The sequence below is a fragment of the Montipora foliosa genome, chromosome 2, assembly GCF_036669935.1.
Source record: "Montipora foliosa isolate CH-2021 chromosome 2, ASM3666993v2, whole genome shotgun sequence".
Classification (NCBI taxonomy): Eukaryota; Metazoa; Cnidaria; class Anthozoa; order Scleractinia; family Acroporidae; genus Montipora; species Montipora foliosa.
Genome location: NC_090870.1, coordinates 41,351,997 through 41,376,996, shown reverse-complemented (window position 1 = coordinate 41,376,996; position 25,000 = coordinate 41,351,997). Strand labels below are relative to the sequence as shown.

The 25,000-nt window shown below is 39.8% G+C and overlaps 2 protein-coding genes across 3 annotated transcripts in view; both read left to right on the top strand.

Moving 5' to 3' along the window:
- LOC137993105 (myomegalin-like) overlaps positions 1-15,582 on the top strand; it is a 61,928-nt gene extending 46,346 nt beyond the window's left edge. The window contains exons 47-57 of one of the 2 annotated variants that reach the window (XM_068838779.1): positions 1,311-1,891; positions 3,838-4,012; positions 4,835-5,322; positions 5,903-6,045; positions 7,566-7,844; positions 8,738-8,859; positions 9,197-9,322; positions 9,622-9,711; positions 12,110-12,158; positions 14,474-14,520; positions 15,095-15,582. In XM_068838779.1, the coding sequence (XP_068694880.1) occupies positions 1,311-1,891; positions 3,838-4,012; positions 4,835-5,322; positions 5,903-6,045; positions 7,566-7,844; positions 8,738-8,859; positions 9,197-9,322; positions 9,622-9,711; positions 12,110-12,158; positions 14,474-14,520; positions 15,095-15,127 (2,133 nt within the window). In that variant the 3' untranslated portion in view covers positions 15,128-15,582. The remainder of the gene's footprint in view (positions 1-1,310; positions 1,892-3,837; positions 4,013-4,834; positions 5,323-5,902; positions 6,046-7,565; positions 7,845-8,737; positions 8,860-9,196; positions 9,323-9,621; positions 9,712-12,109; positions 12,159-14,473; positions 14,521-15,094) is intronic. The other variant, XM_068838780.1, reaches the window with a different exon arrangement.
- Positions 15,583-17,016: 1,434 nt separating this feature from the next.
- The window catches only part of LOC137991698 (myomegalin-like), a 9,233-nt gene continuing 1,249 nt past the window's right edge, over positions 17,017-25,000 (top strand). The window contains exons 1-8 of the mRNA XM_068836735.1: positions 17,017-17,056; positions 17,246-17,524; positions 18,418-18,539; positions 18,877-19,002; positions 19,302-19,391; positions 21,790-21,838; positions 24,155-24,201; positions 24,776-25,000. The exon at positions 24,776-25,000 is cut by the window's right edge and continues 1,249 nt beyond it. Coding sequence (XP_068692836.1) covers positions 17,017-17,056; positions 17,246-17,524; positions 18,418-18,539; positions 18,877-19,002; positions 19,302-19,391; positions 21,790-21,838; positions 24,155-24,201; positions 24,776-24,808 — 786 coding nt within the window. The 3' untranslated portion in view covers positions 24,809-25,000. The remainder of the gene's footprint in view (positions 17,057-17,245; positions 17,525-18,417; positions 18,540-18,876; positions 19,003-19,301; positions 19,392-21,789; positions 21,839-24,154; positions 24,202-24,775) is intronic.

Genomic DNA, 25,000 nt, shown 5'->3' with positions numbered 1-25,000 from the left:
ATGTGAACCACATTATAATGCAAATACAATTAGTTCTTTGGTAATTTAATTAGCTATTTTAGTTGATTTGTAGTCTTTTAACTGAAAAACCCCTTTTAGGGAGCTGCAATAAAATACGTATGTATGTATTTGAATTGGGTACAACATTGAGATATCCGATTTGGTCGATCGCTTCAATTTAGAGTCCTTCGCTCTATCATTACAGTAGAGAGTGCATGAACAGTGTTTCCAGCAATTTCAGTGGTTACATGATTTGTACACTTGAAGTTGTATCGTCTGAAGTCAAAGGACTAATGCACTCCATATCTCAAACAATAGGCTTCATTCACGATAGCCGTGATGTTGGTTTTAAAATTATCATGCAAATTAGCCATGTGTTATGCTGGGGGGCAAACACTGGAAAAAAGGCAAATAGCGGGAAATTGGCTCGTCGAAATATTGAAATAACATTTCTAAACGTACATTTTAGAATTTATAATTAAGTACCTTTTATAATAATTTTATATCTTTTGATTGCCTTTGACATTTTGAGTTTCTACTTCGTTATCTGCTCATTTTTCACTAAAAAAAAGTTGAAGTAACTTTTGAAATCAATCTATTTTACTACTTAGGTGATAAACATTCAATGAACGTGAAACAAATCATCTGTGTGGCTAAAATGTTCGTTATAACCTCTCGAACTTATGTTGTTTGCCCCCTCAGAAATGTGTAGCAAATAAGGCCATTTCCGAGTTCATGTCTGCCTCCTCTTCAAAACGAGTCTAAGTGCGAAGTATTTGTGAAGGTAATTAGTTCTACTTTACATATGAATGAAAACTAATTTTCATAACAAAAACTTCGCACTTAGACTCGCTTTGAAGAGGAGGCAGACATGAACTCGGAAATGGCCTATTTACATGATACTAGCAAATCCAACATGGTCGCCATCGTGAATAAGGTCTATTTAGAAAAGATGGTTTGCAAACCAATCTCTAGAGACAGATAACAATGCTGCAATGTACAATTGCTGGTGGACGAACAAAAGGAGCCAATCAGAGATCTTTTGTTTTCGTCCACCAACATGACGGCGACGACTTCACGTGAAAACCACCTTTGTATATAGCGAATGAAGAAACGCTAAATTTCGCATGAACGTTTTCCAAAAGATCTATATGGTTTCGATTCGAGCAAGGTTCCGAGCTTTGCAATGAGTGCTGTGCGAACTAAAACACCTTAATTTGCATTTTAACTCCGTCGCACGTCGCCAAATGAATGCGCGAAATGCGAAAAGGATTTTTTAAAGCTGATAATTTTGTGTGTGCTTAACACAGGGTCCACCGAAAGCTGAACAAAACTTCGATCCTAAACTAAGCGAAGTAGCAGAAATTCAGAAACTTCGTATGGAATACGAAGCGGGTATCAAGACGAACGAAGAACTTAAAAGGCTCTTGGAGAGCGAACGTGAAAAAACTCTTGGCAGATCCAAATTATCGGATGAAACATTAGAACTGAGACTGCAGCTCGACGAATCATCTCAGCAGAATGACGAACTCAGACGAAGACTTAACGAAAGCGTCGGGTCGGAGCAAGAAATCAGCCGACTGAGACTCGAACTTCAAAACGCAACACAGGTGAATGACTCTCTGGGTTCGCAAATAAGAGAGTTGAACGAATCCTTCTCAAAATTAAAAGGAGTTAGAATGGAGGCCATCAAGCTACAGAAAGAGTTGCAAGATACCAAGCGTCTAAATAAAACGCTGACGAATCAGCTTAAAGAGACACGGAAATCGGCGGAGGAAATCGGACGAGTTCGAAGGGAACTGAGAGAAGCGAAGATGATGAACGAACAACTCGGTAAACAACTGGCTGAGCTTCTCGATCATTCAGCAAAGATGAAAAACGAGGTTGAAAAGTAAGCAATCGTTTCTCTCAGTTAATTCAGTAAGTCGTATCTTTTTGCATTTATATGGTGCATTTTTGGTTGTGGATATAATCGGTTGCGCTTCTCAACATTTTGAAGGTAAGCGTATAATAACTCACAGCTAACGTTAAGCAAAGAAAAAAAGTGCTATGAAAGCGCTACTGTGACCAAAAATCAATTCTACTTTTTCTTAGTATTTCAAAACTATGTTAACTGAACACTAAGTGACCGAAGTTTTAAGCCTTCACTTCAAAAATACACGGAGTTTATTTTGACAGAAATTAACCTAATTAATGATCCGCCATTACTAACTTTAAAATCTTGAGAGAGCTACAATCATGGACAAAAGTGTTGAGAAGGTAGCACAACCCCCCCACCCGTCCTCCCCCTTCCCCATATCAATGTTGGATTTTCCACGAAACAAAATGGTGACTTTTCTCCCAACATTGAATATGGGGGGAGGGGGTGGGGCCATTAGATCATGGTATTTCCCAAATAGTACAGCCAATAGTTAGACTAATCGAATTTGGTATGCGGTGAAGTGATGCGCGCAACCTTCCAAACAACGTTTACCACGATTGTAGATCGAGGGTAAGATGACGTCAAAGTTCCACTAGTTTAAAAATGCAATGCATGTGCACGCGCCTAATTAATATGCAGCACGGGAGTTTCGGGCTTTCAGACTTTAGAACTCGTGTTTTGCATGTATAATAAGCTGCGTTTACACGTTGCAATTTTAAGCTAGTGAGTTTTTGATGTCATCTTATCCTCGATTCAACCCTCTGAGGTCCAATCGTTCAGTCTTGAACGTGAATAATGGCGGACCGTGAAACCCTAAACTTACTCTCGAAGAAAACAGTCTTTGGATAAAATTCGAAGCCCAAGATTTTGCCAGTCAGGTGTCAAGCAAACACACTTTCAAAAATCTGAAGGAAAAAGGGAAGTGAATTTTTTGATCATAGTAGCACTTTAACAAAAACCAGTAACTAATTAATAGCCCGTGAGGTGTTATTACACTGTGAAAGAACCGCAAATTACAGCAAGTTCTGGTGTTTTAATACCTTTTGAATTCCTGTTGAGTCACGATAAAATCTCCGTGAATTTTTGATCTGGGAGAGAATAGAATCAGTGCCTTTACAACCAAGATAGCACGCAGCTCTTTACAATCTCTAATTTCATTGGATCTGTATAGGACACACCTCTGTTGTGTTTTGGGTTGGGATCAATATTGTTTCCGTTGTCTTTTTTCAGTCCTTTTTTTTAACCAATCACGAGACTCGTTGTAAGAGCTGCGTCGTAACCCTGACATCCTTCCCGGGGCCCCTTGCTTCCACCTTTCAAAAAAAACCAAACAAACAAACAGTTTCCTGCTTTACATCACGTGTCAGTCTTTTTCCACTGGTAAACCACTGTTCAGTGAATAAGTCAATTGTTTTTGATAGCGCTTTGTCGCTTGGTTGTGAATTATAAGGTGGACAGCGCCGCTATCCACCTTTCAAGCAACGCACTAAGCATGTATTTTTTCCTTACTATAAGAACCAGTTTGAACCTCATGTCACTGAATTCGAACGGATTACGATGTTCATCACCACAGAAAAAAATAAATTTAATAATGAACTTTATTTTAGTTTCAAGTCTTCTAAGAGCGCGCAAGGGAAGATGGGAGGGGAAGGCCTCAATACTGAACTGGTTTAACAAAAAAAAAAACTGATATTGAACTCATTGCTTGACTGGTCGTGGATCAAACTAGGACAAGTTTCCTAATCTTTCAATGGTAACAGAAGAGTAAATTTTAATTTTTTGGAGAAAGGTCCTAATGCAACAAAATATGTTTTGGGCAAGTGCAAGGAATAAATGTAGCAGGAAAGTGTTTTCTAGTAATGGACACTTTAATTTATATTCCCGTACGTGTCTTTTTTTGTTTTTGTTTTATTCAGGTCACAACTTGAACTTCAGGAAAAAGATGAAGTGATCAAAACATTAGAACTCGATCTTCAATCCAAACCTGAGATGCATTCAGTCGCATTGTCGCCATTTTCAAGTCCTTCACCCCCCAAACGATATGGAGAAACACAGACTAGTCCCAGTGGACACGAAAACAGCCTGGTGAAGGTAAGGACAACATAAAGATGAGAGGCGGGAAGACAGGCATTCAGTCGCCATTCACGCCATCGTGTCGTCAGTCCAATAATCATTCAATCAGTTTTTTTAGTGAGTCACTTAGACGCTCAGTGATAGAGAAGCTTGTAATGATTGTAAGGTCCGCTTCAAGGTCGGAAGTAAAGACTGTTTGTTTTAGAAAAAAGCTGAAATCATTTTTTTGTAATAGATTGACGGTAGTTTTCAATCAAGACGACATTCTTTCCTTCAAGTTGGTTTGTCCGAAATGCTGTCGTTTTAACACTTCAGTTTGCACATCATGTGTTAGTTTTTTTTCTGATCTCTTTTGTTCTTTTGATTCTGTTGTAATCATTTTACATTAGGATTTTAGGGAATAGGGTACTCATTTAGGTGGGTGGTGTTTTTTTTGTAACTCCACCTGCCTTTGAGCGAATATTTTGAATAAATAAATAAGTAAATAAATTTATAAATAGATTTTTGATCATCGTAGTTATGAACGTTACTCAAGAAGTAACAAAAAAAGACTGGAAATTTCAGGTCTGAACGGGATTTGAATAGGCCATTTCCGAGTTGCTGTTTGTCTCGGTTTCAAAGCGAGTCTTGGTTCTCAACTATTGTAAGGGAATGTGTTTGATTTGCATAAGAATACGCAAATCATTTCCATTTGAATGGTTGTACACCAGGACTCGCTTTGAAACTGAGGTATGCAGCAACTCGGAAATGGACTATTGGATGCGGGAGAAGCTGGCAGAAAGGATCGAAGTTTCGAAATATAGTAACTGACGGCTCGTTCACTCTTGATTTTTTCCTTAGCAATCGATTACCGCATTACCGGAAAAGGAGTCTGCAGCCGACTCAATGGAAAAGCTTCACCAGATGAACAGAATGCTGTTAGGAGAAAACCAGCTCCTGAGGAGTAAACTGAAAGACAGCGACAAACTGAACGACACTCTAAGGAATGAAAACAGGATGATGTCTAAACTGCACAATCAGTCAACACAAGCACAGGCCACGAGCGACAAGCAACCTTCAACAGAAGACCTAATGGCTGCGTTTTTGGCGGAGATGAGAGAGCTGCGATTGCGTTTAGAGGATAGTATTCGCACCAATGATGCATTGCGAGCTCAGCTGGAGAAACGGTTGTTGACTGACGGGGGTGGCGAGGGAAGCTCTCTTAATGAGACGGATAAGATCATTCTGATTCGAGAGAACGACTCCCTGCGATCAGAGCTTCTTGAGAAAGATCGAATGAATCAAAAATTAAAGAAAGCGATCGATGGGTTGAAACAAGAACAAGCGCGGTGAGTAAATCGTACCCGTTAGGGACGACGGACAGAGGCCATTTTTGTGAAGGGCTGGGAGGAGAAGGGGGGATGGGAAAGTTGTTTATCTGAAGGCGGTTTGTGTGTTCAGAGCGGGATTGAATTCCGGCCGGTGCATGCAACTTCCTTCAGTTAAATCCAACGTTCTAACCATCGGACCATGCTGCTTCGTCAAATAAAATACTGAAGAAGTGTGTGGCTGCCTATTCATCGTGTCAGCAGAAACGCTATGTCAATGCCTGTCTGGCAAGTGAGCAACATCTTTATTGGCTGAGAAGAAATGTGATCATGCGTTTGAACCACACTTAGTAATAACCAAGTGGTTCCCTTCTGTAACTTCGAGTTCTCTATCAGATTCTTTTAACTCTGAAAAGTTTTGTTTAGATTTTTAAGTGGATTGCGTATGAGCTACCTTTTAGTTAAGTGTACTGACTTCCTCTGTAAACAAAAGCATTTTTGCCTTACCCGTACGTTTATTTAATGAAGACGCGACATTAAATAAATGTTTGCCGTGCGTATTTCAGAAATAAGAGCATTGTTTTTGTTCTTCCTAACGCAGGGATAAAGATCAAGTGAATCTCCTCCGTCAGCAGCTTGTGGAAAGTACGAAAGTATCTGAAAACCTAAGAAAGGAACTTACGGTGTACGAGAAACTTTATAAACTGACTATTGAAGGCAGGAGCATTGAAGTACAGACAGAGGGTAGGATTTGCTTGTTTACTTGCGATTCATTCAGTTTGATTCATTGCTCTGGTCAAATGAAGTGGGGGAACCTTTATCTATGCACGGTGATGTTTAGGGCTTGTGGGTTGTTTATGGAGAGAAATAATTCAAATCAATAGGAGAAAGATTAAGAACCCCGATTGATATGAGTAATTTCTCGAGTTGGAGCCTGTTTCTTTCTCCGGGTTGTTTTTGCAGTGAATAATAACTTTATCAATTAATGTAAATGTAAATGTAAAAAAAAATGTAAATGCTTTGTTTATAGTGGAAGTGCACTTAGCTATCAAGCTAGTTTACAGGCACCCCACTTTTAACAATGTGAAAGAAACAATTCAAAGTTAACAGAAACATTATTAAGAACCCCAACTGGCAGCAGGCAACCAGTTGGCTGTTTTTACAACCGGAAACAAATCTTAACCAGAGGTTAGAACGGGATTTGAACCCGGAGCAGCCGCATGCAAACCCAACGCCATAACCACTCGACCACGCTGCCTCCTATTAATAAGTACGTGAGTAATCACTTTTTAAGTTTCGCGCTGCTGAAGCGGAGCATAAGTGCTCTACTAATTGGGAAACTACAAATCAAATAATGTCAGGACAAGACAAGTGTTGCTTTTAAATGACAAGGGAAAAACGGAGCCTGACCCGGAGAAAATCTTCTCGCAACAGAGAAGAGAACCAACAAACGCAACCCGCATGTGACGCCGAGTCCTCCGGGAAATCGAACCCCGGCCACATTGAATGAAAGGAAGTGCTCACAACACCACTTTAACCCTCCTCAAACAGGAGGGTTGGAGGCAGTGAGTCAGTTAGGGCGCTGGCCTTGAGATCCGGAGATCCGTGTTCAAGACCCGCTCTGACCACTCGTTGAATTTGTTCCTGGTTGTCCCTGGTTCAACTTCCCAGCTGCACTTGTAAATAACCAACTGGTTTGCCTCCGGCCTGTCGGGATTCTGTTCCGTCGTTTCGTTGTATTCTATTGTTCCTGTGGGGAGCGGTCAATTAAGTATGTATAAGTATAAGTATATACTTTAACCCTTCCCAAACAGGAGGGTTGGAGTTAATTAACGGTTGATTTGGTTAATCCACTCTTTCAATCAGCATCACGTTGAAGCAGATGAAGAAACATGCAGTGAAGCGACTGCCCGCGGCTGTTGACCCATTCACGCCCTATGAAGCCTCCGTTGACGAGTATAGAAACGTCTGGCGTTAGACAGAGTAAAATCTTTTACGTCTCACCCCCGGGGGTCAAATGGGTTAAGCTGTGCGCATGTCTCTGCTGCTAACAGAGTGCTTTGTGAAGAGCGATGGTAAACTTCAAACCGGCTAAACCAGCTTCGGATCAGATGGATGATCCTAAAGCAAAACGATCCAACTCTTTTTTCTTTAAGAAGAGGTTTTCAAAAATTTATTAGAGACTGCGATGAATTCTTAAACGTAAAGCAGCGAAACCAACTAAGTTTAACAGGTGAAATTAACAGGCTTAATATCTTTCGCAGGCCAAAGTTACGGTAGAGAAGGACCAAGAAGTCCAAATAGCGATCCGCAACAAGATGCCCTGTCGCTGTTGTTGGCTGAAATCCGCAGTTTACGGATTCAACTCGAGAAAAGCATACAGACCAATAATGCGCTGCGGCTAAAGCTCGAGGAACAACTGGGACGACCTCCGGATTCACCTTCCCAGTCCCCAAGCAGATCTCATACCACCGTCATCCGTGAACTGAACTTCTCGAAGGGGAAGAGTGTGGATGATGATGAATCCGGTGGATCGGCAAAAGGTGAGCACTAAAGCAACCGCTGACACGGCACCAAGTTTTTAACACACTTCAGCCGTACATCCCACACGAAGCCAAGTGCGTATTTGTTTTGAAAAAAAGATGAATTTTCATTTTCACTAGCCAGCCTGGCAGACGTATTTCCGGTTATCGTTTCTCTCCACCGAAAAGTTATTTTCATTGGAGAGAAACTATAACCGGAAATACGTCTGCCACGCAGGCTACATTTACACTAATTGTGATCAAAAAAATTTCGCTGTTACTTGTTATGAAAGGGGCCGGAGACAAATCACTAATTCACCTGACACATATTTGCACCTTATTAAAAGAAAAGGGTGCTATAGTTACAATTAATGGGCGCATTCTTTCCTTTTTCGCAAATTGATAAAGAAGACTCTTGCGATAAATTTGGATAACCCCTGATGAAGACAGGAGCGTCGAAACGTTCGGCCTTAATAGACCTAATCAGCTACTTCAATGTTATACCCATTTCGAGTCTCCCGGAATTAAGATTCTTTGTCACATTGTGTATTGTATTTGCTGTATAAGGTAGAATTCACGTTTAAGTGATATGGAAATACCTGGAACAAAACATTTTACTCACAAAGGGAATTGGGTACAACATTGAGTTAGCTGATTTGGTCTAGCTTCATTCAAATTTCTTCAGACCGATGTACATTTGTAGCATCAAACTATGTCTAAATAACTAATTTCTAACGCATTGAATCGTTTCACCACTGTCTTGCACTTGTCTGTGTTAAATGTACACAATTTAGATTAGTGAGATTAGTAATTTTTTTCATACCAAGTCAGAACAATCGAAGATACCAACTCTTACCGTGAATTGATCGAATTAGATCATGATAACACTTGTATGGTTCTGACGTTTTTCACAGCTCTTGAAAACGGAAGCACATCCAGTGAAGATGGAAGAGTCGTGGATCAACTTGAGGAAAAATTAAACGCTATCAACAAGTTTGCAACTGATATGTACAACAGCATCATGTCAAGCTCGCAGGTACTACACCTTTAACTGCTAAATAAAGAGAATTTACCACACGAATTTGGAAGAAGCAATACAGGAGACAGTTTAATGGGGTCTTCTTTTAGCGGTTTATAAATGTGACAGTCAGGTAATTTCCACTCAGACGTTTTAGTTGAACGAATGGCCAAACATTGAGTGATTTTCTAGCACAAACAAGACCGAAGGTCGATCCTTTCGAGCTCAACGTGTCATCTTCATTTATGATAGAACTCCAGCTCACCAGCATAGCCTTGTTCATCTCTGGTCCCATTACTGAACAAAAAAAAAAGAGATGATTTCCTTAATCATACTATTAATTTTATTTTTACAGACCGACAGCCTTGCGCCTGTTGAGAATATTTTAAAAATTGTGCTGGAATGCAAGGAACTGTTAAACGAGCTTAAAGTGAATCCACCATCTTGGATTGCATCAGCGAATTGCGAGAAGGATGTAGAGGTAGGAATCGTCGGCGATTGGCGACGGCTGCATGAATTAGCTTTGCGCGAAGAAAGGCTTATTTGATTATCTGTGTCTTTTGTGATTGGCCAAGACAATTGATTTGGCTTTGGTGTCACGATACTCAATGTAAGCTCTATTGTGCTCGTTTTGTTTTGACAATTATATTAGTACACAAATGAAACGGTTGTTGCTGTATTTGTTGGTTTTAATGTTTTATCTTTTATACTATTAAGGAACAGCTACCCACCTTTCCTTCAATCACTTTGAACTTTTCTCAAACTTTTCGTTGCCTTTAGAGTGAGAGTCTCAAACTTGAGATTGCAAAATTAAAGCGTCGACTTCTCATCCAAGAAGATATAATTAAAAAAGCTTGTGAGAGGCTTGAGGTAGGTGATTTGCTATACATTCTCGTCGCATTTTCCTTCTCGCAAGGAGACTGAAAATGCCATATGTTATTGGAAATTTAGTGCTGCTTAGGCGTTGGTGCGAAAATATCGGGTCAGTACCAATCTTTTACAACTACGGTTTTCACGACTGGTTCAGAAATCAAGAGACGAGTAAATTTACAACGAAATAATATGCACCTTGGCCTTGACACTTTCTAGTTGAACTACTAAATGTCGAGTGAAACAAGGTGTATTTTCAATTACGATGAAAAAAAGTTTCAGCGATTGAAATTGCTTAAGATATTTTAAAGGGGCTATGTCACGTTATTTTAGGGTGTTTATGGGAAATCTGAAGTTAAATCGCGAGTTTAAAACTTGAAAATGGTAACGTGGAATCTTTTACTGATAAAATTATCGTTACATCACAAACAATTTCAGTGATTCTGAGCAAAAACGGCCTTTACCCAGGTGATTTGCCTTAAACTTGAAAAACGTCGGGCCGACTTTTTTCAAGATTACCCAAGTGCAATCCGTTTCAATTTGTCCCTTTGAGTCCATCCATTCTTCTCTTTCCTTTTACTGTATTTATCTTATGTTTAACAGTTTTAAGTGGTTATTGCAATGTTCCGTTCTACTTTTTGGGCATTTTGGGTGCCATGAAATAACATCGTTTTGCTTGACATAGCCCCTTTAACATGTCCTCTCAATGAACAGTCTTTAGGTTGACACGCCCTGTCGTTTTTTCGAGCCAAAGTTAGGGTTTACCTAGCAATCCAGTCTTTGCATTTTATAGGTTGACCTTAGCCTCGTGCGGGAGGTCACGGGTTCATACCTCTCGGCAAGACTTTTATTTTAAATTTCATATATTTGAACTAATGAATGGACCTGAAATAAGGGTTGGAAAGATATCGTTGTACGCGACGACATCCTCTAAAATCGTACGCGTGTTCCAAACAGGGCAAACGGTTTTTTTCCAGCCCCCCTCGTGCTAATGCGTATGGCCCCCGAAACGGGGATTTTCTTATTGGTGTTACAATGAAAGAGCTTGCGAGATCATATGATCAGGAGCAATGGTCTGCTGATATAATGGTAAATTTGAACGTTTTCAATAGGCAATTAAAATTCTCGCCATTCGTATAAATTGCATAATTTTAATGCATACCTGCTTTAAATGATATGAAAATGCAAGGTAATGGAAACTTAAAACAAGGCACTCATCTTTTCTGTCCTCTGTCTATTCTTTCTCTTTCTTTTCTGTTTAGCTTCCTAACTCTGACATTCAGCGGCCTTCTTTGCATTTACGGTAACAATTCTTGTCTAACGTTCCAAAGCGATTGCGTCTTTTAATTCTTTAACCAGTGTAACCCGTCTTAACTGCTAGTACAATAAACCGTGTCTGAGTTAATTGGTTAGAATTAATCTTCTGATTCTTAAAGTAACAGAGACTCGACATAATTGCACGTGCTATGAGATGACCAACCTTAACTTGTAATCCAATAACCAAACTGTCAACAATTTTGTAATCTGGAGTGAAGAGTGTTTTCATTCCCCTGATCAAAAGCCTTTGATTAACTGAAGCAAAAGAAATATTTGCCATCAACAGCAGATGTTAAATGGAATATTGGCCTTTAAAACTGAGTTTCATTTGATGCCTGTGCAAGAATAGACTTTCGCGGAGAATCCTAATGACTTGCAGTTCTAGAGTAAAACAAGAATTTATGCTATTCAGTCAGAAATAGTGTTCACAGGAACACGAGAGAACGACTAGTGTCCCATTTGAAATCTACACAAATTTTGCAGGCTCTCACGTTTCGCCAGTAGTTATGAGCCGGGTCGATCAAAGCCCAGTTAAGCTAACCCAGGGTTAGCGAGAATTTTGAGTTTAAATTTGCAACTGTTTGGTGAGTTTTTCTGTTTATATTGTTTCTCCTTCAGTTTTGAGTTTGAATAATCTCAAACTACCCAAAACATAAGCAGCGAAAAACATTTTTAAGCACAAAAAATTAATACTTCGGTTAACTTTCAACCCTGGGTTAGCACTAACGGGCTCTCGAACAACCCGGCCATGATCTAGAAGCCGTAATTATTCTAGAGTGGGTCTTTTCTCGATAATTCAATTTCACCTTGTCTCTGTTCTGTCCTTCGCTGGACAACCTACTACAAGACAAGACAAGCTCTACTTGTACTCTCAAGAACTAGCATCTTAAGAATTTCATTACAAGAGTATTTAAGAGTACGGGCAGCATCAGTTGTGAGAGTACTACACGTGAAGTATAGTAGGGTCAGTTGATGCCTGTCAGTATGCACTTCCCTTTCTATCCAGCTGGAAACTTTGATCCTGCTCCTGGTTTGATTAAGGATTTTTTGTATTAAATTTGGGATTTTCTGCTTCCGTCAGGGCACAAATAAAGTCAAGGAAAACATGCGAGCAGAGGTTATTGACAAATGTAAGTATTCGCTGACACTGATTCACATTGGCTCACTTGGTTGAGCATCGGACGAGACCGGGCACACCAGGATCAGTAGAATCGGTAGAAGCGCTGCCTTTGTAATGAAATCTGCATGCAAATGGTCAGCTTATAGTTTTCTAGTCATGTTGATAAAAATAAGATGGACTGTAGGCCACTTCTCGTAATACTTCAATCATCATGTAACCTTGCGAGATGCTGAAGGGCCTGCAAACGTTTTGCACAAAGTAGGGGCACGGCGTCCCCCTTGCGTTCGTCCGTCCTTTAGTGGTATACCATGTTTCATTGCTTAAATCCACGGAGATAGTAGGTACGATGATAAATAAAAGAAACTGATAAGATGATGGTCTGCGGTTTATTAACTAAGTATTAAAGCTACACTAGTAGCCTCTCATCGCTTATGAGAGAACAGTCCTTGAATTCACCTTGTGCTGTGTAAACTTTCTTCTTTAATTGAACCGGTTAGTGTAAAATGGAGATAGCAAGAAACGACCCAAACCCTAACCTCATGCTTGATCATCGTTTTGGGTCTGATTAGGGATAAGGTAGCCTGCGCGCAGACAGTGTATTTGAACTGGAACGCTCACAGCGTTGCCATTAGGAAAGGATTTCGTTTTTTTCCAGATGTCTGCATTTTACACTGACCGTTATTCGTTCGTTTGAACTAGAACTTGAAAGTAAAAGCTAAATGTTCTTAATGCCGTCGTTGCTCGATGATCTGTTCGTCTAAAATTCTCCTTGTATTTCTTGAAAGTTAATCATTGATAAAATACTCATGATAGCGGACACCTTCATCAATCCGCTGATTTCACTACGCCCGACGCTGGCTCGTTTTTAAATGTCAAACTAATACTCACACAACTAAAAAAAAATATGTGTTATACTAAGGCAAAGGGTTTCAATGAGGTATTGTGTGACTTAGGTCCAAAATGTCAGATTTAGAATGCTATTGTCTTTAAATAAAAACGGAAAATAGGGTTTCAGAAATCTTTCTCTCTGCTCGAGAATGGTATGTTTCGTCGTCACCATCGTAATACTGCATGCCTTGAAATGCAAACGTTCTTTGAAATCTAGTTTGAGACGAAAAACGTTAGGACAGGACGCATGTCTCTGACCAACTTGGTCTTGTGTCAAATTACGGCTGGTTTTGCTAATTTACAAATGGTAAACGTTTCAACGTTTACTATAAAGTTACAGTTGCACACGGGAGAATTTGTAAGAGTCGCACGAGGCAATAGCCGAGTGGACTCAAGCTTCTTGAGTGCAAAGCAAATCTCCCAAGTACAACTATTTAACAATTATTCCTCGAGCCCAAATGGGCTCTGAGTCAATAGCCCATGAGGCCGAAGGCCGAATGGGCTATTGACTCAGAGGCCATGAGGGCAAGAGGAATAATTGTTTTAGTAAAATCCAACTACTTGTCCAAAAAAATATCGAGACAAAACATCTTTCGCTAGTTAAAGCTGGACTTTAATTGTTGTTTTGGTTTTCAAAGCGGGCGCTTTTCGCTACTAGTGGGCTATAACAAATAGCCTACTAGTAGCTCAACCAATCAGAACGCAGCATTGATAATAGACCACTAGTTGGATTTTACTAAAACTCGATAGTACACGCTGAACCCCTTACTATTAATTTTGTTTCGTGGCCTTCTTTGAATGCCTCTCGCTCATTAACTCTTCGAGCTGGCTTTCACCTAGGCTTGCAAATGACGGTTCAGGTAAAATACCCGCTAACTGGTTAAAAATGACATTTTAAAGTCTTTTCTTCATGAAGCTGTGAAGAAATTTCAGCATTTCTGGCGGGAGACTTGTCGGTCATTGTAATTTGCGGAAACCACATTTTTTTTCCCGGCGCACGCGTCAGTGTTTTCGTCCAACACCAATGGCCGCCATTTTAGTATTCTTTTGTTGCCTTGGAAATTGGCCCTTTTGGCCTCGCTTTCAAAGGTAAAATTCGAAAGAATATTTAACCTTGAACGAGGACAAACTAGAGAGTCAATTTGCCATCAAACAAAAGAATACTAAAATGGCGGCCATTTTGGAATAAGTTGTGTGGGCAAATATGAAATATGTAATTGAGCAGTCAGAGCGCGCACTTTACTTTTGTTGTATTATAAAGTTACTTAACCTGTGCATCAAAGGCGAAATGGACAGACAAAAATGGTAAAGCACGCGTGATATTATTGAGAACATTTATCTTGACAACAAGGAATTTATTTTTTTTGGTCTTCATTTTATGACCTTTAATGACAGAAATCAAGTAAAAAGCGCTTTTTTTTTTCTCTTTCTTTTTAGTATCGCGATCGCATCAAGTCCTGAGAGGTGCCAGGGAAAGACTAGAGGTGAGTAGCCTGTCATATTTTTATTATTTTTTTGTGAGAGAAGAAAACCATCAATCACACTACGCGGAAGAGGAGGCGGTGTGGTCCAGTGGTTCTAAGGGCTTTGGCTTTGTTTCCTGTTGTCCCGGGTTCAAATCCCGGTCTAGCCTGTGGTTTGGCTTTGTTTCCGGTTGTCCCGGGTTCAAATCCCATTCTAGCCTCTGGTTTGGCTTTGTTTCCGGTTGTCCCGGGTTCAAATCCCGTTCTAGTCTCTAGTTTGGCCTTGTTTCCGGTTGTCCCGGGTTCAACTCTACCATGCCTTGTAAATAGCCAACTGGTTGTTTCCTTCCAGTAGGGGTTCTTAATCATGTTTCTTTTAAATTATTAAAAGTGGGGTGCCTGTGAACTAGCTTGATAGCTAAGTGCACTTCCACTATAAACAAAGCATGTAAATTTTACATTTTAGAATCTATTGAGGTTCTCAAGAGCATGTGAAAGAATTAGTGATTCGTTTTAAATGGCAGCAAAGAAGCGGGAAACGATATGCAAAATGTAGCTTCCCAAGCAAATGCTGATGTGTTGTTTTGTTTTTCAGGATCGAGTGCACACAAGAAAAGGAAACAAATAAATCGCCTCACAGTTATTGAAGTGTTAAAAAATCATTGTAAAATAAATTTGCTGACTATGAAAGCGACATTCAATTTGTACAAAATTAATTAAACAAACAGAAAAGTATTTTTCTATCAATAAGTTTAACATTTGTTAGCATTCTTTATGGTATCAAACACGTTAAGTGTTATTCTAACAACTTCGTTCCCAGTTCCCTTTGAGGTGGCCCGACCCCAAAGCGAAGGGAAAGATCCTAGGAAAAGAGGCTGATATTTACAACGGCTCATTTCAGTCCTTGCTGTGTGTAAGATAAATTCGGTCATTTGGGGTAAGGTTTTATTTGGTTTTAGCTAAGCTTTGTCTTGTGATGAAACGCTGAAAAGAAAATTTCACCAGAATATTTTGCTCTTACCGCGAAAATGAATTTTATTTTAAGTGCTACTATAACAAATAAACAATTCCTTTTTTTTCTTCAAATTCTGAAAGTGTCTTTGCTTAACACCTAACCAGCAAAAATTTGAGCTTTGATTTTTATCCAAAGGCTGTTTTACTTTGGGTGTAAGTTATGGCTTTCACGGTCCACCATAGACCTAATCGGCTAACTGAATGTTGTACCCAATTCAAATCTCCCGCGGTATTAAGATTCTTTATGTATTGTATTTAAATGATATGGAAATACCAGGAACAAAACGTTTTATTCCCTAAGGGTTTGAATTGGGTACAACATTGAGTTAGCCGATAGAGCGTTTTCACTAACGTGACCAGCAGCCATATTGGATTACTGAAACAAAAGAAAGTATTTGCATAAAAATAGAGTTTAATTCCCGGAGGAGTAGTTTGGTACACCATCATGGCCGTCATTTCTTTGTTTTGGAACACCAACATGGCCGCCGTGACGTCACGTGAAAAAGCTCTATTAGGTCTATTACTCACGTTTAAAACCCACTTTTAACAATGTGAAAGAAACAATTCAAAGTTAACAGAAACATTATTAAGAACCCCAACTGGCAGCAGGCAACCAGTTGGCTGTTTTTACAACCGGAAACAAATCTTAACCAGAGGTTAGAACGGGATTTGAACCCGGAGCAGCCGCATGCAAACCCAACGCCATAACCACTCGACCACGCTGCCTCCTATTAATAAGTACGTGAGTAATCACTTTTTAAGTTTCGCGCTGCTGAAGCGGAGCATAAGTGCTCTACTAATTGGGAAACTACAAATCAAATAATGTCAGGACAAGACAAGTGTTGCTTTTAAATGACAAGGGAAAAACGGAGCCTGACCCGGAGAAAATCTTCTCGCAACAGAGAAGAGAACCAACAAACGCAACCCGCATGTGACGCCGAGTCCTCCGGGAAATCGAACCCCGGCCACATTGAATGAAAGGAAGTGCTCACAACACCACTTTAACCCTCCTCAAACAGGAGGGTTGGAGGCAGTGAGTCAGTTAGGGCGCTGGCCTTGAGATCCGGAGATCCGTGTTCAAGACCCGCTCTGACCACTCGTTGAATTTGTTCCTGGTTGTCCCTGGTTCAACTTCCCAGCTGCACTTGTAAATAACCAACTGGTTTGCCTCCGGCCTGTCGGGATTCTGTTCCGTCGTTTCGTTGTATTCTATTGTTCCTGTGGGGAGCGGTCAATTAAGTATGTATAAGTATAAGTATATACTTTAACCCTTCCCAAACAGGAGGGTTGGAGTTAATTAACGGTTGATTTGGTTAATCCACTCTTTCAATCAGCATCACGTTGAAGCAGATGAAGAAACATGCAGTGAAGCGACTGCCCGCGGCTGTTGACCCATTCACGCCCTATGAAGCCTCCGTTGACGAGTATAGAAACGTCTGGCGTTAGACAGAGTAAAATCTTTTACGTCTCACCCCCGGGGGTCAAATGGGTTAAGCTGTGCGCATGTCTCTGCTGCTAACAGAGTGCTTTGTGAAGAGCGATGGTAAACTTCAAACCGGCTAAACCAGCTTCGGATCAGATGGATGATCCTAAAGCAAAACGATCCAACTCTTTTTTCTTTAAGAAGAGGTTTTCAAAAATTTATTAGAGACTGCGATGAATTCTTAAACGTAAAGCAGCGAAACCAACTAAGTTTAACAGGTGAAATTAACAGGCTTAATATCTTTCGCAGGCCAAAGTTACGGTAGAGAAGGACCAAGAAGTCCAAATAGCGATCCGCAACAAGATGCCCTGTCGCTGTTGTTGGCTGAAATCCGCAGTTTACGGATTCAACTCGAGAAAAGCATACAGACCAATAATGCGCTGCGGCTAAAGCTCGAGGAACAACTGGGACGACCTCCGGATTCACCTTCCCAGTCCCCAAGCAGATCTCATACCACCGTCATCCGTGAACTGAACTTCTCGAAGGGGAAGAGTGTGGATGATGATGAATCCGGTGGATCGGCAAAAGGTGAGCACTAAAGCAACCGCTGACACGGCACCAAGTTTTTAACACACTTCAGCCGTACATCCCACACGAAGCCAAGTGCGTATTTGTTTTGAAAAAAAGATGAATTTTCATTTTCACTAGCCAGCCTGGCAGACGTATTTCCGGTTATCGTTTCTCTCCACCGAAAAGTTATTTTCATCGGAGAGAAACTATAACCGGAAATACGTCTGCCACGCAGGCTACATTTACACTAATTGTGATCAAAAAAATTTCGCTGTTACTTGTTATGAAAGGGGCCGGAGACAAATCACTAATTCACCTGACACATATTTGCACCTTATTAAAAGAAAAGGGTGCTATAGTTACAATTAATGGGCGCATTCTTTCCTTTTTCGCAAATTGATAAAGAAGACTCTTGCGATAAATTTGGATAACCCCTGATGAAGACAGGAGCGTCGAAACGTTCGGCCTTAATAGACCTAATCAGCTACTTCAATGTTATACCCATTTCGAGTCTCCCGGAATTAAGATTCTTTGTCACATTGTGTATTGTATTTGCTGTATAAGGTAGAATTCACGTTTAAGTGATATGGAAATACCTGGAACAAAACATTTTACTCACAAAGGGAATTGGGTACAACATTGAGTTAGCTGATTTGGTCTAGCTTCATTCAAATTTCTTCAGACCGATGTACATTTGTAGCATCAAACTATGTCTAAATAACTAATTTCTAACGCATTGAATCGTTTCACCACTGTCTTGCACTTGTCTGTGTTAAATGTACACAATTTAGATTAGTGAGATTAGTAATTTTTTTCATACCAAGTCAGAACAATCGAAGATACCAACTCTTACCGTGAATTGATCGAATTAGATCATGATAACACTTGTATGGTTCTGACGTTTTTCACAGCTCTTGAAAACGGAAGCACATCCAGTGAAGATGGAAGAGTCGTGGATCAACTTGAGGAAAAATTAAACGCTATCAACAAGTTTGCAACTGATATGTACAACAGCATCATGTCAAGCTCGCAGGTACTACACCTTTAACTGCTAAATAAAGAGAATTTACCACACGAATTTGGAAGAAGCAATACAGGAGACAGTTTAATGGGGTCTTCTTTTAGCGGTTTATAAATGTGACAGTCAGGTAATTTCCACTCAGACGTTTTAGTTGAACGAATGGCCAAACATTGAGTGATTTTCTAGCACAAACAAGACCGAAGGTCGATCCTTTCGAGCTCAACGTGTCATCTTCATTTATGATAGAACTCCAGCTCACCAGCATAGCCTTGTTCATCTCTGGTCCCATTACTGAACAAAAAAAAAAGAGATGATTTCCTTAATCATACTATTAATTTTATTTTTACAGACCGACAGCCTTGCGCCTGTTGAGAATATTTTAAAAATTGTGCTGGAATGCAAGGAACTGTTAAACGAGCTTAAAGTGAATCCACCATCTTGGATTGCATCAGCGAATTGCGAGAAGGATGTAGAGGTAGGAATCGTCGGCGATTGGCGACGGCTGCATGAATTAGCTTTGCGCGAAGAAAGGCTTATTTGATTATCTGTGTCTTTTGTGATTGGCCAAGACAATTGATTTGGCTTTGGTGTCACGATACTCAATGTAAGCTCTATTGTGCTCGTTTTGTTTTGACAATTATATTAGTACACAAATGAAACGGTTGTTGCTGTATTTGTTGGTTTTAATGTTTTATCTTTTATACTATTAAGGAACAGCTACCCACCTTTCCTTCAATCACTTTGAACTTTTCTCAAACTTTTCGTTGCCTTTAGAGTGAGAGTCTCAAACTTGAGATTGCAAAATTAAAGCGTCGACTTCTCATCCAAGAAGATATAATTAAAAAAGCTTGTGAGAGGCTTGAGGTAGGTGATTTGCTATACATTCTCGTCGCATTTTCCTTCTCGCAAGGAGACTGAAAATGCCATATGTTATTGGAAATTTAGTGCTGCTTAGGCGTTGGTGCGAAAATATCGGGTCAGTACCAATCTTTTACAACTACGGTTTTCACGACTGGTTCAGAAATCAAGAGACGAGTAAATTTACAACGAAATAATATGCACCTTGGCCTTGACACTTTCTAGTTGAACTACTAAATGTCGAGTGAAACAAGGTGTATTTTCAATTACGATGAAAAAAAGTTTCAGCGATTGAAATTGCTTAAGATATTTTAAAGGGGCTATGTCACGTTATTTTAGGGTGTTTATGGGAAATCTGAAGTTAAATCGCGAGTTTAAAACTTGAAAATGGTAACGTGGAATCTTTTACTGATAAAATTATCGTTACATCACAAACAATTTCAGTGATTCTGAGCAAAAACGGCCTTTACCCAGGTGATTTGCCTTAAACTTGAAAAACGTCGGGCCGACTTTTTTCAAGATTACCCAAGTGCAATCCGTTTCAATTTGTCCCTTTGAGTCCATCCATTCTTCTCTTTCCTTTTACTGTATTTATCTTATGTTTAACAGTTTTAAGTGGTTATTGCAATGTTCCGTTCTACTTTTTGGGCATTTTGGGTGCCATGAAATAACATCGTTTTGCTTGACATAGCCCCTTTAACATGTCCTCTCAATGAACAGTCTTTAGGTTGACACGCCCTGTCGTTTTTTCGAGCCAAAGTTAGGGTTTACCTAGCAATCCAGTCTTTGCATTTTATAGGTTGACCTTAGCCTCGTGCGGGAGGTCACGGGTTCATACCTCTCGGCAAGACTTTTATTTTAAATTTCATATATTTGAACTAATGAATGGACCTGAAATAAGGGTTGGAAAGATATCGTTGTACGCGACGACATCCTCTAAAATCGTACGCGTGTTCCAAACAGGGCAAACGGTTTTTTTCCAGCCCCCCTCGTGCTAATGCGTATGGCCCCCGAAACGGGGATTTTCTTATTGGTGTTACAATGAAAGAGCTTGCGAGATCATATGATCAGGAGCAATGGTCTGCTGATATAATGGTAAATTTGAACGTTTTCAATAGGCAATTAAAATTCTCGCCATTCGTATAAATTGCATAATTTTAATGCATACCTGCTTTAAATGATATGAAAATGCAAGGTAATGGAAACTTAAAACAAGGCACTCATCTTTTCTGTCCTCTGTCTATTCTTTCTCTTTCTTTTCTGTTTAGCTTCCTAACTCTGACATTCAGCGGCCTTCTTTGCATTTACGGTAACAATTCTTGTCTAACGTTCCAAAGCGATTGCGTCTTTTAATTCTTTAACCAGTGTAACCCGTCTTAACTGCTAGTACAATAAACCGTGTCTGAGTTAATTGGTTAGAATTAATCTTCTGATTCTTAAAGTAACAGAGACTCGACATAATTGCACGTGCTATGAGATGACCAACCTTAACTTGTAATCCAATAACCAAACTGTCAACAATTTTGTAATCTGGAGTGAAGAGTGTTTTCATTCCCCTGATCAAAAGCCTTTGATTAACTGAAGCAAAAGAAATATTTGCCATCAACAGCAGATGTTAAATGGAATATTGGCCTTTAAAACTGAGTTTCATTTGATGCCTGTGCAAGAATAGACTTTCGCGGAGAATCCTAATGACTTGCAGTTCTAGAGTAAAACAAGAATTTATGCTATTCAGTCAGAAATAGTGTTCACAGGAACACGAGAGAACGACTAGTGTCCCATTTGAAATCTACACAAATTTTGCAGGCTCTCACGTTTCGCCAGTAGTTATGAGCCGGGTCGATCAAAGCCCAGTTAAGCTAACCCAGGGTTAGCGAGAATTTTGAGTTTAAATTTGCAACTGTTTGGTGAGTTTTTCTGTTTATATTGTTTCTCCTTCAGTTTTGAGTTTGAATAATCTCAAACTACCCAAAACATAAGCAGCGAAAAACATTTTTAAGCACAAAAAATTAATACTTCGGTTAACTTTCAACCCTGGGTTAGCACTAACGGGCTCTCGAACAACCCGGCCATGATCTAGAAGCCGTAATTATTCTAGAGTGGGTCTTTTCTCGATAATTCAATTTCACCTTGTCTCTGTTCTGTCCTTCGCTGGACAACCTACTACAAGACAAGACAAGCTCTACTTGTACTCTCAAGAACTAGCATCTTAAGAATTTCATTACAAGAGTATTTAAGAGTACGGGCAGCATCAGTTGTGAGAGTACTACACGTGAAGTATAGTAGGGTCAGTTGATGCCTGTCAGTATGCACTTCCCTTTCTATCCAGCTGGAAACTTTGATCCTGCTCCTGGTTTGATTAAGGATTTTTTGTATTAAATTTGGGATTTTCTGCTTCCGTCAGGGCACAAATAAAGTCAAGGAAAACATGCGAGCAGAGGTTATTGACAAATGTAAGTATTCGCTGACACTGATTCACATTGGCTCACTTGGTTGAGCATCGGACGAGACCGGGCACACCAGGATCAGTAGAATCGGTAGAAGCGCTGCCTTTGTAATGAAATCTGCATGCAAATGGTCAGCTTATAGTTTTCTAGTCATGTTGATAAAAATAAGATGGACTGTAGGCCACTTCTCGTAATACTTCAATCATCATGTAACCTTGCGAGATGCTGAAGGGCCTGCAAACGTTTTGCACAAAGTAGGGGCACGGCGTCCCCCTTGCGTTCGTCCGTCCTTTAGTGGTATACCATGTTTCATTGCTTAAATCCACGGAGATAGTAGGTACGATGATAAATAAAAGAAACTGATAAGATGATGGTCTGCGGTTTATTAACTAAGTATTAAAGCTACACTAGTAGCCTCTCATCGCTTATGAGAGAACAGTCCTTGAATTCACCTTGTGCTGTGTAAACTTTCTTCTTTAATTGAACCGGTTAGTGTAAAATGGAGATAGCAAGAAACGACCCAAACCCTAACCTCATGCTTGATCATCGTTTTGGGTCTGATTAGGGATAAGGTAGCCTGCGCGCAGACAGTGTATTTGAACTGGAACGCTCACAGCGTTGCCATTAGGAAAGGATTTCGTTTTTTTCCAGATGTCTGCATTTTACACTGACCGTTATTCGTTCGTTTGAACTAGAACTTGAAAGTAAAAGCTAAATGTTCTTAATGCCGTCGTTGCTCGATGATCTGTTCGTCTAAAATTCTCCTTGTATTTCTTGAAAGTTAATCATTGATAAAATACTCATGATAGCGGACACCTTCATCAATCCGCTGATTTCACTACGCCCGACGCTGGCTCGTTTTTAAATGTCAAACTAATACTCACACAACTAAAAAAAAAATATGTGTTATACTAAGGCAAAGGGTTTCAATGAGGTATTGTGTGACTTAGGTCCAAAATGTCAGATTTAGAATGCTATTGTCTTTAAATAAAAACGGAAAATAGGGTTTCAGAAATCTTTCTCTCTGCTCGAGAATGGTATGTTTCGTCGTCACCATCGTAATACTGCATGCCTTGAAATGCAAACGTTCTTTGAAATCTAGTTTGAGACGAAAAACGTTAGGACAGGACGCATGTCTCTGACCAACTTGGTCTTGTGTCAAATTACGGCTGGTTTTGCTAATTTACAAATGGTAAACGTTTCAACGTTTACTATAAAGTTACAGTTGCACACGGGAGAATTTGTAAGAGTCGCACGAGGCAATAGCCGAGTGGACTCAAGCTTCTTGAGTGCAAAGCAAATCTCCCAAGTACAACTATTTAACAATTATTCCTCGAGCCCAAATGGGCTCTGAGTCAATAGCCCATGAGGCCGAAGGCCGAATGGGCTATTGACTCAGAGGCCATGAGGGCAAGAGGAATAATTGTTTTAGTAAAATCCAACTACTTGTCCAAAAAAATATCGAGACAAAACATCTTTCGCTAGTTAAAGCTGGACTTTAATTGTTGTTTTGGTTTTCAAAGCGGGCGCTTTTCGCTACTAGTGGGCTATAACAAATAGCCTACTAGTAGCTCAACCAATCAGAACGCAGCATTGATAATAGACCACTAGTTGGATTTTACTAAAACTCGATAGTACACGCTGAACCCCTTACTATTAATTTTGTTTCGTGGCCTTCTTTGAATGCCTCTCGCTCATTAACTCTTCGAGCTGGCTTTCACCTAGGCTTGCAAATGACGGTTCAGGTAAAATACCCGCTAACTGGTTAAAAATGACATTTTAAAGTCTTTTCTTCATGAAGCTGTGAAGAAATTTCAGCATTTCTGGCGGGAGACTTGTCGGTCATTGTAATTTGCGGAAACCACATTTTTTTTCCCGGCGCACGCGTCAGTGTTTTCGTCCAACACCAATGGCCGCCATTTTAGTATTCTTTTGTTGCCTTGGAAATTGGCCCTTTTGGCCTCGCTTTCAAAGGTAAAATTCGAAAGAATATTTAACCTTGAACGAGGACAAACTAGAGAGTCAATTTGCCATCAAACAAAAGAATACTAAAATGGCGGCCATTTTGGAATAAGTTGTGTGGGCAAATATGAAATATGTAATTGAGCAGTCAGAGCGCGCACTTTACTTTTGTTGTATTATAAAGTTACTTAACCTGTGCATCAAAGGCGAAATGGACAGACAAAAATGGTAAAGCACGCGTGATATTATTGAGAACATTTATCTTGACAACAAGGAATTTATTTTTTTTGGTCTTCATTTTATGACCTTTAATGACAGAAATCAAGTAAAAAGCGCTTTTTTTTTTCTCTTTCTTTTTAGTATCGCGATCGCATCAAGTCCTGAGAGGTGCCAGGGAAAGACTAGAGGTGAGTAGCCTGTCATATTTTTATTATTTTTTTGTGAGAGAAGAAAACCATCAATCACACTACGCGGAAGAGGAGGCGGTGTGGTCCAGTGGTTCTAAGGGCTTTGGCTTTGTTTCCTGTTGTCCCGGGTTCAAATCCCGGTCTAGCCTGTGGTTTGGCTTTGTTTCCGGTTGTCCCGGGTTCAAATCCCATTCTAGCCTCTGGTTTGGCTTTGTTTCCGGTTGTCCCGGGTTCAAATCCCGTTCTAGTCTCTAGTTTGGCCTTGTTTCCGGTTGTCCCGGGTTCAACTCTACCATGCCTTGTAAATAGCCAACTGGTTGTTTCCTTCCAGTAGGGGTTCTTAATCATGTTTCTTTTAAATTATTAAAAGTGGGGTGCCTGTGAACTAGCTTGATAGCTAAGTGCACTTCCACTATAAACAAAGCATGTAAATTTTACATTTTAGAATCTATTGAGGTTCTCAAGAGCATGTGAAAGAATTAGTGATTCGTTTTAAATGGCAGCAAAGAAGCGGGAAACGATATGCAAAATGTAGCTTCCCAAGCAAATGCTGATGTGTTGTTTTGTTTTTCAGGATCGAGTGCACACAAGAAAAGGAAACAAATAAATCGCCTCACAGTTATTGAAGTGTTAAAAAATCATTGTAAAATAAATTTGCTGACTATGAAAGCGACATTCAATTTGTACAAAATTAATTAAACAAACAGAAAAGTATTTTTCTATCAATAAGTTTAACATTTGTTAGCATTCTTTATGGTATCAAACACGTTAAGTGTTATTCTAACAACTTCGTTCCCAG